Source organism: Athene noctua, chromosome 2 (genome assembly GCF_965140245.1).
Source record: "Athene noctua chromosome 2, bAthNoc1.hap1.1, whole genome shotgun sequence".
Lineage (NCBI taxonomy): Eukaryota > Metazoa > Chordata > Aves > Strigiformes > Strigidae > Athene > Athene noctua.
The window spans coordinates 58463848-58479371 of record NC_134038.1 but is presented as its reverse complement, the minus strand read 5'-3'; the positions used below and the strand labels follow the sequence as shown (position 1 = coordinate 58479371).

Here is a 15524-nt window from a genome sequence, read left to right as displayed (position 1 = left end):
CCTCCTCACGTCACATGTCTAAATTTGTTCTCCAAAGTCACCCGAGGCCCAGCCCTGCGGCATCAGCGGATGCGCAGGCCCTGGGTGACAGCACACAGGGCAGTGCGGTGGCAGTGCAGCCACACGCAGGACTGTCATCGCGGGGGCTGTGGTGCGGTGACGGGGCTCTCTGAGGGGGCCCGGGGCTAAGGGGCCCCGGGGGGGGCCGGTGATGGGGCACTGTGAGGGGGGCCCGGTGGGGCCTGGCGACGGGGCACTCTGAGGGGGTCCGTGGCTGAGGGGGCGCGGGGGGGCCCGGCCAGCGCACCCCAGCGGACCAGGGTGTGCAGAGCGGGGCGGGGCTCAGGGCAACGGGCGGCAGAGCGGGAGGGATGAGGGGAGCGCCGGGGCACGGCGGGGGGCGGAGGCCCCTCGGGTGTGGGAGAGGGTAGAGGAAAATGTTCTCGGTGAAGCCTCCCGGTTCGTGAGGGCGCAGGGGGGACCGGAGTTATGTCCAGGACAGGAACCGTAGTGAGAGGAGGTGGCTGGGCCAACGTCAGAGCTGTCACTGGAGTGCGAGGGGGGAGCCCGGCGCTTTAATCTCTTTTGCGGTACTAATTAAGACGACGCAATTTTTAAGTCGCCACACGTTGGTTAATCAGCAACGGGTGCTGAGGTGTGAGGCGGGCTGCGGGCACCGCTCCTTTACACCAAGCAGATTTCCCCGCAGCTTGAGCAAGGCAGCCCTTGCTAAACTCCGCGTGACCTTTAGTTTTGCTGAGCGTTTGCGCAGCTGTTTCCTCGGGGGCTCGCTCGCTCTGAAGCAATCGCGCGGGGCTGCCGCTTTTTGCCTCGCTACATTTCTGCTTTTGAGGTGACCAGCCTCGCCGTGATTTGTTTGTCCGACACGTTCGTATTTTCGCACTTCTGCTTTTGCGAAAAAAGCAGCAGCAGGCGGGGCGCAGGCAGGCGGGCCGGGCCGCACGCCGGCCACCACTGCGCCGAACCGGGCCGGGGACTCACCGGCGGCGGCGCCGCGCTACTGGCTGGAGGCGCTTGCCTTTCGCCCTTTCAATGACATTGCGGCAACAAACGGCCGGGAGCCGCTGAGCGGCACAAGTCGCCGCTCGGGCGGCTGAGGCGCCCCGCTGAGCCCCTGGGGGCAGCCGTCGCCGCCGCCGCCGCCCCCACCCCGCCACCTCCGCCCGCCTCCCCCCGCCCCGTGACGCCACCCCAGGTGCTTCCCTGCCCCGGGGGCGTGGTCTCGGCAGCCCCGATGGGCGGGGCCGCGCATGCGCCCGGCGCCGGCGGCAGCGGGACCCGTTGCGAGTGTATGTGCGCGCGCGGCGGCGGCGGGGCGGAGCGCGGTCGCGGCTCCCGTGCGGAGGGCAGCGCGCGAGGTGCCGGGAGCGTGCCGGCCGCCCGACAGGCTCGCGCTCTGGCCGCCGCCATGTCCTCCGCCATCGAGCAGGAGTTCCAGGAGATCGATGCCGCTAACGACTGGCAGGCGCGTTATCTGGTAAGCGGCGGGGAGTCGCCCCGGCTCTGCCCCAGCCGGAGGGTGGGAGGGAGGACGGGAAGAGGGCCGCCGACCGGCAGCGCCCGTCGCCGGTACGCGCCGCTTCGGCGGGGAGCGGAAGTCGCTGGGCCACGACTCGTTTTCAGGTGCACGCAGCGAAGCTGCGGACAGACGCCGCGCATGCTCCCGGGAGCCGGCCGCGGCTTGTCCCCGGGAGGGGGGCAGTGCGCAGGCGCTGTGCGGCCTGCTGTGCCGGTGCGCATGCGCGCCGCCCGCCGGCGGGGGTGCTGGCGGCGCACTGCGCCTGCGCGGCGACGGCCGAGGCCCCTCAGCCGGTGCTGGCGGCGGGGCGCGGAGGGCTGAAGCGAGCGGCCTGAGGCTGAGCCGAGCCGGGCGAGGGTGTTTTCCCCGCGGTTTCCAGGCAGACGGGAAAGTTACACCTGATAATATCGATCCGGTCAAGGCTCGTCATCGGCCCGGGGTTCGCGGCTTGCCACCGAAACCGCCGCGCAGCGGTTCCTCAGGCACCCGCTCACCCTCGTCAGCCGCCTGTTACCGCTGCCTCCACCTGCTTGGTCTGCACAGCTCCCTCTCAGAAAATACACTACTCTGCCTTTTTCTTTAGAAACAACGAGGTTACTAACTCGCACCAGTAGTCTTTGCGTCACTTCCATAAAGTAGACTTTAAGCTTATAATACTAGAGCAGTTATTTGAGCAAGTAGGTATTTTACAGTTCTTTTTCATAAATCAGGAAAACTAACCCCAAATGAAAGTTCTCCTTGATAACTTTTCAGTTATGCTTTTTGTCTGCTAATTTAGCAGTGTATTTGATTTAAATGTTTCAAATATTTACTCTCTAGACAGGTATTACAGAGCTGAACTGTGGCTTGAATTAGGGAATAGCACAAATAAAGTGTCCTAAGTTAATGAGATACAAGTTGTAAGGGAAGAATTCTGCAATCAGTATTTTTCATGAGGTAGAAAAGTACACATGCATTACGTCTGGTATATCCAGACAGAGCATGTTGGCTTTCCCAAGTAATTTCAGTATCATTTAATTGTACTTGGAGAAGTAAACTGGAGAGAAAATGGTGTATTAAGCTCTTCTAAACTTTGTATATGTACTTCCTAACTTTACTACAGCTATGCTGTAAAATATTCTTTAGTAAAGTTTTTTGTATTAGTAATCTGTGCTTCCCTGATTTTGTAGATCTTGCACACTCAGGATTTTTTCAGGGTACTTAATGTTCTTGTTTTATATTAAAAAGAGAATATAGATTTGCATAAAAACATAAAGAGAAAATAAAAATTATGTTTTTAAATAGTGCAGAGTTGTAGAAAGTAATCACTGACTACTTGTTTTTACACTGGGTTTTTGTTTAGGAAGGTATTTTCCTATAACAGTGTTGTACAAGAAACATACATACTTGCCCTGAGAAGTGTAAGTTTCTCTGAAGAAAAAAAAAAAATGGTCATTAGAGTTGTTTTATAGTTCTTGCTGAGACCGGTTTTGTATATTTGCCCATCACTTCCATGAATTTGCCAAGACTTGTGGTAAAATCCTGTGAAGCCGGGAATGTGTATGCTGACTCCAGGAGCTCCTATCCAATCTGAATTAATGACTGAATAAATAATAAGAATTTTCACTTTTTTTTTCAATGCAAGTTTTATGTTACATCTGGCATCTGGTTTGTTTCTCTGATTTGTGATGGATGGCTGGGAAAACTGATTTTAGAACTCGTCATTTAACTTCAGTTTAATGCTTTTTAGCAAGACTTCCCCCACCCCAGTCACTGTAGTTGTGTTTCTAGCTATTTTAATGTTTCTTGACCAAATTACAAGTCTGTTTCTCCGCGCAGAGGATGCCAGTGCTTTTAAAAACCAAATATGTTGCATCCTGTTATGGAGTAATACAAAATTTACATTTCATGGGAACTTGATGCATTTATTCAGTGTCCATGTGGTTGCTCCCAAAGTTGGTAAGCCATATAAACTAGAGGAGAAGACAAGTTCCAGTGTGGTGTATCAAATTTAAAAAAAAAAAGATTTTTCTAATGGATCAAGAGTTTTTTATACAAATATGTAGAGCGTTGGTGCTTGACAGTTGCTGCTCCATATTGTGGTTTAGGTTTTTTACAGGTTTGCACTGCACTTAAGTAATGTCATACACCAAATGCTAAAATATGAATCTTCCTTATGTATGTTAAATTTCCACTGAAGTCCTTCTTGGCTGTTTTTGTTGTCTGGGAATATATAGACTAGGAATTTTGAGAAGACACAGGAGTTAGTGGGAAGACAGAGAATGCTTAGTTGTAAGAAGTTTAAATGCTCTTTTGGACGCAATGATCACATGTAGCAACATCATCTAAAAGTAAAAGAATTCAAAATAAAATATTGTTAATTCTCTATTGTACAATGTCTGCTGAGATGGCATCAGCAGATATACAAAGGAATAGTTCAGTTCATTGGAGGCTGCTCGTCACTAGCACTGTAGATGTGTTTTCAGTTGTCTACATAAGGTAAATCTGTGTATCTTACTAAAGTTGTGGAAAAGGTATACTCAGAGGCAAAAAGTAACAGTGAACATTGAGGGTATGTGAACAGTGCGCTCCTTAAAATTGTGTGCAAATGAGTGTGTCTGAATATCCTCTGATTGCAGATTATTGAAGGGTTTGTATGAATGCTTGGGGAGAAGTGGTCTGTGATTTGACATTGATATTTGTGAGTCTAGAATTGTTCCTTCATACTGGGTCATGTTTAACTACAGCTGTATGGGTTGAACCGTCAAATCGCCAAGAATAATCTTGTGGCTGTTAACAGCAGCCATAAAATCATTAACTAGTTTATTTTCCTTTGTGGGGATTTATGCTGCCCGTTGGTGTAAAGGAGCTAGTGGTACGCTGCTGTTCTCTCTAACGGAGTCTCTTATTAGTGTGGGAGATAACATGCAAGTCTGAGGTAAACTGTAGGCACAATAAATACCTGGGGTTTTTTTCCCCTTTGTTCCTGCTGCATCAGTTGTTTACCAGATTGTACTTACATTAGTTTGATGGTGTTAGCCAAGTGTGGGAAGATCTAAATGGAAACAGCTTGGCCAAGAACAAGACATGTGTTTTCTGAGTGAAAATAACACTAGGTGTAGTAAAGGTTGGTTTAAAAATGTTAATTATTAATAACCTTGATTAATCAATAAGCTTGAAAATCTTAAAATAGGATATGTAGAACACTAAACTTAATCAGCTTACTGGCTATAAGTAAATTGCATGTTTTGTCTTTTAAAGGAAATTCGACATAAATCCAGTGACTACCCTCATAGAGTTGCAAAATATCCAGAAAACAGAAATCGAAACAGATACAGAGATGTTAGTCCGTGTAAGTATCTTTTCTGTAATTGTTGCAGTAAACTTTATGGACTTTTTGCTTACTCAGTTTACTTTTAAACACTGTAGCTAATAAATCAGGGTCACGGTCAGTTTTGGATTTTGTTTATTTCTGTAGGCATGTATCGTACAATGAATGTGTTTTTCACAACACATACACCAATGTGTATAAGAGAGAGAAGAATCTACTGGCTAAACTCCGTTGTTCTGAATGGTGAATGAGAGATGATTGCAAATCATAGTTATTAGTGTATAGGTAAATGTTTGTGAGCTGCAAAGTAATAAAGATATTTTTCTCCTAAGGAAATTATTTGTTTAATATTGCTTTATCTGTCATTAAAAAATGAACATCTGCTGAGCACTGAAGTTAATAAGCCTTGACTATCACAAACAGTTTCCTTTTGAGCTAAGTGATTCTGCACATTTATAAGATTGTGTGAATAAATGCCACTGATTTCTACTGTTGCTTTAAAAAATAATTGAGACTTTGTTATTTTTGTCTGTTCAGAAGAATGCATGTATGAAGTTGTTATTTAATTTTCTCAGTGAGAGTAGATATGTTATGGAGTGCTTTGTATTTTACTAACTGCTGTAAAATGATCTTTGTGACATAATGATCTTGCATCTGAGGTGAAGACATGGGGGTTTTTTTACCAGCTTCTTTGGTACTGAGGTGTTGTGGACTTGTTTCAAACAGTGTTTACTTTAGAAACTGTAATCCAAAGTCATTATAAAAAACATGTGAATAAAAGATTACCAATATGTAGTTACAGCTGGCGAAAGCTATCATAAATCACTTTCAAAAGGACTAGGAAAAAAATTCAGTACAGTCTTAATTTTTCTACAAAATATTGAAGTTGGAACAGGTTAAACATTTGCATGTTCTTTAGTATGAAGTTTCCCAGAGCACCAAAGGCTCATAAAAGCCTTCATGTTACTGGATCTAGCATTTTTGAAGGGTTGCTGGTCTGTTGGGGCTTTTTGTTTGAGAGTTTAATCTGAATACCTATTGTAAGATTTGGAGAAGTGCTGAACTCCTTGTTTCCAGTTGAAAGTTGTGGTAACAGCATGTGCCTAGCACTTCTCAAAATGACACGGAAAGAGTCTCGGGTTGAGTCACGTTGGTCAGATGCAGTGCTGTGTGCTGCTCACCAGGCTGCTGCCAGAACACTAACTGGCACAGGGTATTCGCACCACATGGATCTAGTCTGGCTTAATGATGAATCTTGGTACTGCACTCTGGTGAAATGGAACTTAAAAAGAGTTCAGTGTGCAACCTCTTTGCTGTGTCTGCGTGGCATTCCCCCATAAGGTCTGTTTGAGAAATGTACAGCTCTGAAGAAGATACCTCAAGTGAGTCAAAGCTTAACAACTTCCGCTGTATGCTCCGCAAAGGGAGATGGGCCTTTGCTGGGCCTTTGTTGATATGTGCAGAGGTGCTTACGTGTCCCGGGTTTGCTGTCCCGTGAACAGCATGGCGTTAGCGTCTTACTGGTGGTAAAGTAGATCGTGTTTTATTCACTGTTTCATACCTAAATTGGGATGAGGGTTGGAAGAAGACAAAGCAGGAGATTGGATTTGAATCCGTGAGACCCAAGTTCTATTCCTGGGTCCAATATCCTATACAGATTGTGTGGCAAAAGCTGTATTCATGCATTTACCATTTCTCTCATCTATGGATTTTTCATTACTTAGGCACTACTGCAAAGAGAACGGCAGCTTACCTTCAACATTTTCATCATTTTCCTTTCTTCTTAAACAGAGTGTTTCTAAAATAAATAAACAATACATTGCATTATTTAAGTAGCATCTAATAATGCTTGCATTAATATCTTAAAGGTGTGACTTATATTGATGTCCTGTAGTTTTTTTGAGCTCAAAATTTTCCTTAATCATAGCATGCCTTTTACAACAGTAAAGAACACCAAACACCTCTGCCTTGGTCATGGCAAAGCCTGCTTCTGAAATGCTCATTTAGGCAGGAGGAAATTATTTATGTGATTGTATTAATCCCTGAGCATTGTGCAAGAGCAGAGACAGTTAGATAAAATCTAATCTTGAAGTAGTAGTTGGGCTTAGGAAAAGGTTAGAGTCGTTACATGCTAGTTGATGTGAAGTATAATGTGATGACTGAACTAAGATGGTGAACTTTGAGGCATGTCTCAATTTTTAGCATTTATGAAGGAAAGAAGGTTTGAATTAGGCCACCAAGGGAGCCTGCAGAACTGAGCACTAGGAGCAGCAAGGCTGTATGAGAACAGAACAAAACACTGTGTTTGAACTAATTCCTGTGAATTTTACATCTGTGTTTTCAAATACAGTTCATAATTGTTTCTATAACAATGGTGAGAGTTGGGAGGAGAAAGAGACCTGGAAGGGAATATATGATAAATAACATTACAAGATAGCAGTACCTAAATTTTCAAAGCAGCAGGACTAAAAGCCATGCGTGACATGGTGAACATCTAATGGTGAACACATCTACTCATGGTGTATGTTTGCAAGGAACTGGTGTTGCGGAAATGCAAGACAGTTCAGTCTTACACAATCTTAACATCTTGGTCCTTCACTTTGCAAATTTTACTGCTCTTTAATAGTGTTTAAATGAAAAATGTGTGATAATACTAATATTCTCTTATAGTCAAAGGCCTTCAGAACTAGCGGTTAAACTTAAGATCTATCCAGTCTAAAACCTGAGGTGGTATGTTTACAAGAGGAAATGCAAAGATTATTCTGTCTTGCAGAAAAGATGTCAATTACAAGTGCAGGAAAAAATGCAAAAAAGGTTGGGTTTCCCCATTTCAACCATAATACACAGCACTGATACACTGAAACCAGTTTGTGTCCATTACATATATTTCTAGGTAAAAGTTGATTAAAGTTATCTGGGAAAGGCTAATCATCTTTACCCATTGCAGTTGAGTTTCACATTGTCTCCAGTTTCATAAATATTTTTGTGTCCAGTTTTGTTGGCTGAAGAGCTATGATGTGTATAAGTTTGGTTGGGTAAAAGCCCTCAAGAGTTACTGCCTAGCCAAAGAAAATAGCAGTCTTAACAGTTTGGTATTAGTCTCGAATAGGGAGAGGAATATTTTGGCTACGTAGTACTATTGAAACAGGAAGTTAATCTGAAATAGGTTTGGTTTGACAGCCAGTCATTTCCTGACAGATGAAACCATTTCTCAGAAAACATGGTTCAGAGAGGAAAATCACTTGTGAGGTTATTATTTTTTATTGATAACTTTAATGAAGCTCTAAGATTTCTGTTGTTACTTTCCTTCTAAATCTTATCCTTAGCTGACATCAGAGGAGTCTAGTGTCTCAGGTTGACTGTAAACACCTTTAGAGATCTGCTTACTGTGTTCCCAAATTTAGAGGCAAGAAGGAAATCCCCTTGGCAAAATTGACAGGATTTTTTTTTTTTTTTTCTTTTGGAGGGTAGATGGGGGGTTTACGCAATTTTATCTTTAGCCTTCGTTTGTAATGTGGTGTGTCGCCCAATATCTTAGGTAATCTGAACATTTTTGCCTGACAGATCATGTTGCTGTTGGAGGATCTTAAGAGGTAGTTGTTTTGTTTTCTTCCTGTGCCCATTAGACTTTGTGTTGGACATTTAAACCGTTGGCGTATAGTTTTCCTGGAGTATATACCAGGGAGAGAGGAATGTGAAGATTATTGTGCTTTACAGGGAACAGAATTGGAGCTGATGTGGGTGGTTTTCCATGTAGTGCTGATAAATAATAATCGCGAAAATGTTCCTTTTTTGTCCTGTGTTTTGAGCGTATGTGCTGAGAACAGGGAGATGTTCTGTCCAAAATAAGCCTACTGCCCTTCTTGTCGTCCATATTAGAGGCTGACATTGATGATTTTTATGATGTTACCAAATGATTCTCTAAAACACCTTGTTACCAGAAACATGGTATAAATAAACAAACTCCACATGTACGTATTTCCATATGAATACATTTCAGTTAGGAGTTAGGCCGTGATTGATATGATGGTATTTATTGCGTACAACCAGTGACAGGGTGGAGAAAAGTCAATTTGTCTTTCCTTTGCCTTAAGCTACCTCTGAAACTTGAGACTCTAAGTCTAGTGATAGAATATTGTAATTTGAATAATTTAGCAGCTCAGATAGACTAGATTTAGATTAGTGAAAAGAAGGGGATTTGCTGGTAGGCGGGAAAGGGTCAGGCTGGGTCATTGGGATGGCTTATGGCTACATGTTTTACTTATTACTTTCTTTAATCCACTAAATAGCATTTCACCCTCCTTTGTTGTTAATAGCTCTGTTTGGGGAGCCAGAGAGAGAGATCTCTTGGATAAAAGATAATTTTTAAGTTATACAGTGGTTTCACTTCTAGAAACACAGTTGTTTTCAGAATAAAAACCTTTCCTTAACCAGCTGCAAGAACCATTATGATGTAAAATGCTAAATTCTTCATATCTCAGTTTTAACTGGCTATGTCATTTTCTTTTTAGCAGGGAGTGCGTAAATTGATGTGTAATGTGAAGTCTAGGTCTTAGAGACCTTGAGACCCGAGGAGTGTTGTCAGTGATATGAGTGGGACAGGGTTTCACTTGGAGTGGGTAATAAGAGTCTGCTTATCTGAGAAAGGGTCATTTTGGGAGTAGTTTTCTTAGTGCAGGAGCCAGAATGAGAAGCAGTTTTAAGGTTTCCACTTCCTTTTCAGGCTGCATAGTTTGTTGAAATAGGGGAATTAGCACTTCAGAAAATGAGTACTGTATTTTAGCTGTTGTGGGCATGGCAACATTTAAGATAAAACTTTAAGATAAGATTTTAAGATAGGTTTATCATTCGTATAAATCTGAAGTACTTTGTAACTGGAAATGGTTTACATATGGGAAATATGTTACAGCTAACTCACTGTCAAAAGTTGGCTTGCTTCATTTAATTCAGCAGAACAAGCCAGGGCTTGGATGAGGCTTCTAGGTCATTGTGTCCTTTGGGAACCTTTTCCCTTGAAAGAAGGGAAATCAATATATTCTAGTGGCTTTCTTTGTCCTATGGGGTGTATGCCAGTGTGTTTGTAGGATCACTTCTGGTTTTGTTGGGGAGGAGGAGGAGGGAGGCTGTCCGTGCATAGAATGAGTTGTTAAAGGAGCTTTTAAAAAAACTTTCAGAATTTTATTTGTCGTGTTTACAAAGCAGAGTGTATAAGAAGGAAAAAATGAGGCTGAAAATGTGTGTAAGGATTACAGGAGGAAACCTCATTAGGGCCTGGCAGTTATCTCCTACTGGCAGCAATACAGCAGCTGCTGCTGGGTGATTGAACTGTTAACAGTGCCTGCTTACGTCATCTTTCCGAGAACACTAGTACCGGTATGTGTGATTTACTATAACAAGATCTTAAGTTTTTCCTGTTGGCAAATGACATGTAATATTTACAAAGGTCTTGGTTTCTCTCCAGTAGAAACATTTCAGATAAATTGATACACGAAAGGAAAGAGTAACACTTTCCTATCCAGACAAAATAATAGAAGGAGGTATATTTTACTTTAAAATGCACATGTGCCTTAATTTTACTTTGTCTTGGCTTTGATAATATTTTTTCTTCATACAGATGTATCATAAATTGTTTTAAGACTCCTGAAAGTCAAGATGGTGTTGCCTTACAGCTGGAATGCTAATGAAAACAGACTAAACCAGTAACTTTCTCATACTTTTATATTAAAAATAGGTTTTCAGTGTATTTCTGTTCTCTGCACATTTGTATGTGACTGCATATAAAAGCTGGCAGCTAAAGGAGGTAGGATAACAACCCAAATCTCAGTCCTTAATAAAACAAACCAAAAAAAGTAGTAATTTGCTGTTGACTTCTTTCTTTGAATCCAGCAAGATCCTCTCTGACAGTTGTCAATAGCAGATGGGTGAGGGAGAGTATAAAAGCACATCAAGAGCTAGTAAGTGTACTTCTCCCAGGTTTCCAAACATACGGAAAGTATTTATAAAATCATGAGTGGTCCATAGAGCAGCAAGAGTCTAATTCAGTAACTGTTTCTTGATTCCTCAGCTTTTTGTCTATCTGGGTCATATTCATGAATTTCTTAGATAAGCCTTGTGCTGGAGGGACTGGCTGTGATACAGGGACTTAATCAGAGTTCAGCTATCATAGCTGCACTGAATGTGATGCTTGGTAGTTGCTCCTGTCAAAACTCATGGACTTTGTTAATTTCCCAAGATGTTTGCCAAAAGGAGGTTAGCCTTTTGGTGCAGGAATGGGACAGGGAAAAGTGGACATTTTAACAGCAGCTGTGCCATCAGTCTGCACCCCAAATGAGTTTTTTGAGTTAGACCTGGTGAACATAGGTTAAAAACTGGCATTACAGCATAATTCATTCTCAGCTCTGTCAGCTTTTTATGGAATATTTTCCATCTCTTCCTGAAATGAGTTGAAGTCGCTTAAATTCATTTTAGTTTGCTATTTTATATTTACTCTTCTCAGACACAGTCTGGGCAGTTGGGCTTCATGGGGTTTGCAGTCAGTTGGATCTGATTTAGTGGCATGCAGTTGTGTACAAATTCTAAACTAAAAATGCTGTTTATTTAATACTGTTCTAATAAATGGCTGAAGGATTACCTACTGTGAACAAGTCTCATTACCTAAATGTCTCCTAGAGTGTGATAAATCGGATACTGAAAGGTTCTAGAAACAGCCGCAGTAACTTTTATTACAGTGATTCAGTATGACAGTCTGATAATCTTTCTCATATACATGGTGTAATTTTACATGGAGTCCTTTGCTTGCCTCTGCCCTAAATAGGGGAATCTTCTGTCTTGCCTGTGTAATGATGAGACTGAAACTCTGTAATTAGATTAGATTTCATTTAATTGGAAGATTTGTTAAGTAGGTACATTATTGCATGTGCCCTTCCATTAGTATTTTTGATTTGTGTAGTATTAAACAATAAATTACAGGGGAAGGTAAATCAATTAAATCTTGGTTTGAATTATTGCAAGTAGATTTTTTTATTTTTTGCCTAGCTGTCTGTGTTCATGGTTCTACCACAACCCATGAAACTCCAAAAATCTTGGAATTCTGAACTTAAAGGAAACCATGCAGTGGAGTGATCTGGTGTGATAGGACAGAGTGCTGTCTGGTGTGGGTTGTGGTGCTGTTGTATTAAGGAAATGCAGCTGTTGAGGGATGGCGGTGAGCATCTTTGGCATGTGTGGGAGGGTTATTTTGTTTGTTGTTTTTTAAAGAAAACTGGGTATACCAGTTTTTTGAGCAGCTTCTGTTAATAGCTGCCTGAAATTACCCTGATGGAGTGCTGAGGGAAGAATGAGACGGGCAGTTATCAGAGTTACATGAGAAATTAGTTTCATGTATATTTATAGTTTGTCATTTGGTTAGTACTGCAGAACTTTATTTCTAATGCTTGTCAGACCTAAACTTGCCTGTTAGAGAGTATTCATCGAGATGGATGCATCATTAATTCTTAATTTTCTTTGAATTTTAGATGATCATAGTCGTGTAAAACTGCAGAATACTGAGAATGACTATATCAATGCCAGCCTAGTGGTCATAGAAGAAGCCCAGAGATACTATATTTTAACACAGGTAAGTAGTACCAGTTACTAGGTTATAGGGATTGAGAATCTGAGGGAGGGGAATTTGTACAGTGGTAATTGTATTTGGATGGTTCCTTGTCTCTGGGAATTATATATATATATATATCTCATACTAGCTGCCTGTTTGATCTAGTTGTGGACACATTATTTTGGTATTTTAAGAAAAAGCTAAAGATAATATTTAAGTATGAATAATTTACTGCATATAAAGCGTTTCAAGTATTTATTTCTCTTCAGACCTTTTGGAAATAGGTTGCAACAATACTTCTACCCCTTATTTCATCTTGTGCTTTTTGAGCGTGCCTGCAGTAGCTTTTCTTTTAACAGCACAATAGTATTGATGCCCAAACTGAAACATCCCTTCCCTGAGTTCTTTCTGTTTTGTTGTTTGGTTTTTAGAAAAAACAAAACACTTAAGTACTGGAATGATCTGTGCAGTGTATTTACTTTCTTGCTTGTCATTCCTATAATTTTATTAATAATTTGTTTAAACTTTTCAGAGGAAGACTTTTTCCTGTTCCACACGGTGAACTATTAACTGTGTTCAAACACTGCTTTGCCTGTATGTTCTCACACCCATTTTTTTTTTCTTTACTACACAGGGTCCACTACCTAATACATGTTGTCATTTCTGGCTAATGGTGTGGCAACAGCAAACCAAAGCAGTTGTTATGCTGAACAGAACTGTTGAAAAAGAATCGGTAAGTAATACTAGGCCTAAAGCTGTAAAGTAAGCCACATCATTTTAATACAGTTGGACAATATTTGATTGTTGAACGGACTAACACTTTCTCACTGATATACAGCATAACATGTATTTAATATAACATGAAAGTGATGGAGCTAAGACACAAAAATTGGTTTGGTTAAAACATTCTGTAATAAATATACATCTAGAAAGGTGAAAGTAACATCCTGAGAAGGAGGATGTGCAGACAGAGATAAGGTGGAGTAGAAGCAGTGTAAAATGCTCTAGAAAAAATGGAAGGTGGGAAAACAAGTTTGAATTAAAGTATCTTTAGATTATTTCTTCTAAATCTAACAGAGCAGTATATTTGTTATGTAGTTATCTTGTTTGTAACAATGAAGACAAGCTGCTGTTCTGCAACTGTCAAATTCATCTAGTTATTTTTGATTCTTTACAGCTGGTGGTATACCTGCAGAGTGCATGAATCTTCTGTTATGAAGTAGTTTTTCTGCTAATGTGTCTAAAATCACTAGATTTTAATTATAAATGTGTGTCATTTGAGGTTTATGGTTTTTCTTCAGAGTAGATTTGTTAGTGAAAGAGATTTGACTAGTCACTTATTTTCTTATGCAAAAATTCTCCTTCAGAAGGTTTGAGTGCAGGGCAAGGGGAATACAGGATGGGGAACAGTTTTGCATTGCTTGTTCTTTTGTTCACTAGAATCTTCCAGTGTTCAGGAAAGCTTGGTAAAACTGGATTTGTTACATCGGCTACGTAAATGTGTAGGTGTGCACATCAGAAATGGAGGGGGGAAGTGTTGTTGAAATAACTGAGTAAAGATCTCTGTTCGTTGTAGAGAACTGGAGAGGGTAGAGGTAGAACGGTTAAGATATATGGGAAAAGATGCTAGCCCTGTGATGAAAGAAAGCATAAAGAGAGAAATCAGCTATGCGTAATAGCCAGTAAAACAGTTGTACTAACTTGGCCGTAAACATGATCGACTTTGAGAATTCCCCAGACTGGGAGCAGGTACTTGAGTTTACTGTATTGTATAATGGGATCTCAGAACCTGCTCATGCAAAGCCCAAGATACTAGTATACTTAACTTACTTTCTTTTTTCCTCCTTCTTTTTTTCTTCTCTTTTTTTTTTCTTTTTTTTTTTTTTTTTTCTACAAAATAAATTAGGTGAAGTGTGCACAATACTGGCCAACAAAAGAAGAGGAAGTTATGACATTCAGTGAAACAGGTTTCCGTGTGAGGCTAGTATCTGAAGACGTCAAATCCTATTACACAGTACATCTACTGCAATTAGAAAATATCAACGTAAGCTTTTCTCAGTCTGTGTAGCTCATATATTCCTGGGTCTAAGTATATAATGAAAAACTGTTTAGCATATTGTCACTACAGGTTTGTTTGAGCTTTTAGACTGAAAATTTTAATGCACTGTGCTTCTGATCATGTTGAAATGTATGTATGGCATATAAGCAAGTGAGTTAGACCTGAGTTAATCTATACATTAAAACAGGTAACAGCTTCAGCATTTTTATACTTGTATTTTCCATTTGGCAGTACCTTAACATGCTGAATTGTTACATGTTGATGGTAGTGGTGATTCTAAGAGGACCTGTAAGAAATACCCTAAAAGGAAGAACCTAGGAGTTTAAGAGTCTGATTTCTTCTGAATGTCAGAAATCAGACTCAGTAATTACTGTTTTTTAATGGAACTTTAGTTTTCCATGTAATTCAGTCCAACTATCTTAAGTTTTTGGGGGGAGGGGTGATTACCACCTGTGGATAGGTAACTTATCTCCTCTTGCTTACCTCCCGTTTTGCTCCACAGGACCAACCATCCTTTTCTCTTAAAAATTAAGCACTTTGACAATTTAATCAAGTTAAGCTCAAAAAAATTGTTCCTGGCCTGAGCTTGGGTTGGAATTTGCTGCTTCTGTTTCAGAGCTGAAGACAGGATTGAAGAGCTTGTCTGTTTGTTCCAGCTATGTCTTGTAAGATATTCTCTCTCCCTATAAACCTTGCCTTATATTAATTGAAAATGCTAGTATGGCAAGTTTTATTCAAGGTGGTCTTGTCAGTGGATTTGGAAAAGGAAAGCTTGAAGGTGTTCCTTTGCATGTTGTTTTATACAACTAAACCAATATATTTGGTCAGAATAATTTGAATTTATAGTAACTATTAATGGTACTTCGAGATAATGTTTGTTACTTTGAAACCTCCCTCACGAGATCAACATGATAAAACTTGGCATGTTGTTCCTTGGTCTATTCAATATAAGAGCTTTATGAAATTCTGTCCTACTGACCAGAAGAATTTCTATTTAGTTGTTTGTTTATTGACAGCAAAA

At 41.0% G+C, this 15524-nt stretch overlaps 1 protein-coding gene across 4 annotated transcripts in view; it reads left to right on the top strand.

The window, feature by feature from the left end:
• The first annotated feature begins 1298 nt into the window (after positions 1 to 1298).
• PTPN2 (protein tyrosine phosphatase non-receptor type 2) overlaps positions 1299 to 15524 on the top strand; it is a 36049-nt gene continuing 21823 nt past the window's right edge. For 2 of the 4 annotated variants that reach the window (XM_074899278.1, XM_074899276.1), the window contains exons 1-5: positions 1299 to 1498; positions 4781 to 4871; positions 12365 to 12465; positions 13079 to 13177; positions 14351 to 14488. In XM_074899278.1, the coding sequence (XP_074755379.1) occupies positions 1313 to 1498; positions 4781 to 4871; positions 12365 to 12465; positions 13079 to 13177; positions 14351 to 14488 (615 nt within the window). In that variant the 5' untranslated portion in view covers positions 1299 to 1312. Of the gene's footprint in view, positions 1499 to 4780; positions 4872 to 6114; positions 6233 to 12364; positions 12466 to 13078; positions 13178 to 14350; positions 14489 to 14534; positions 14551 to 15222; positions 15282 to 15524 lie in introns of those variants that run through there. The other 2 variants (XM_074899277.1, XM_074899279.1) reach the window with 2 other exon arrangements.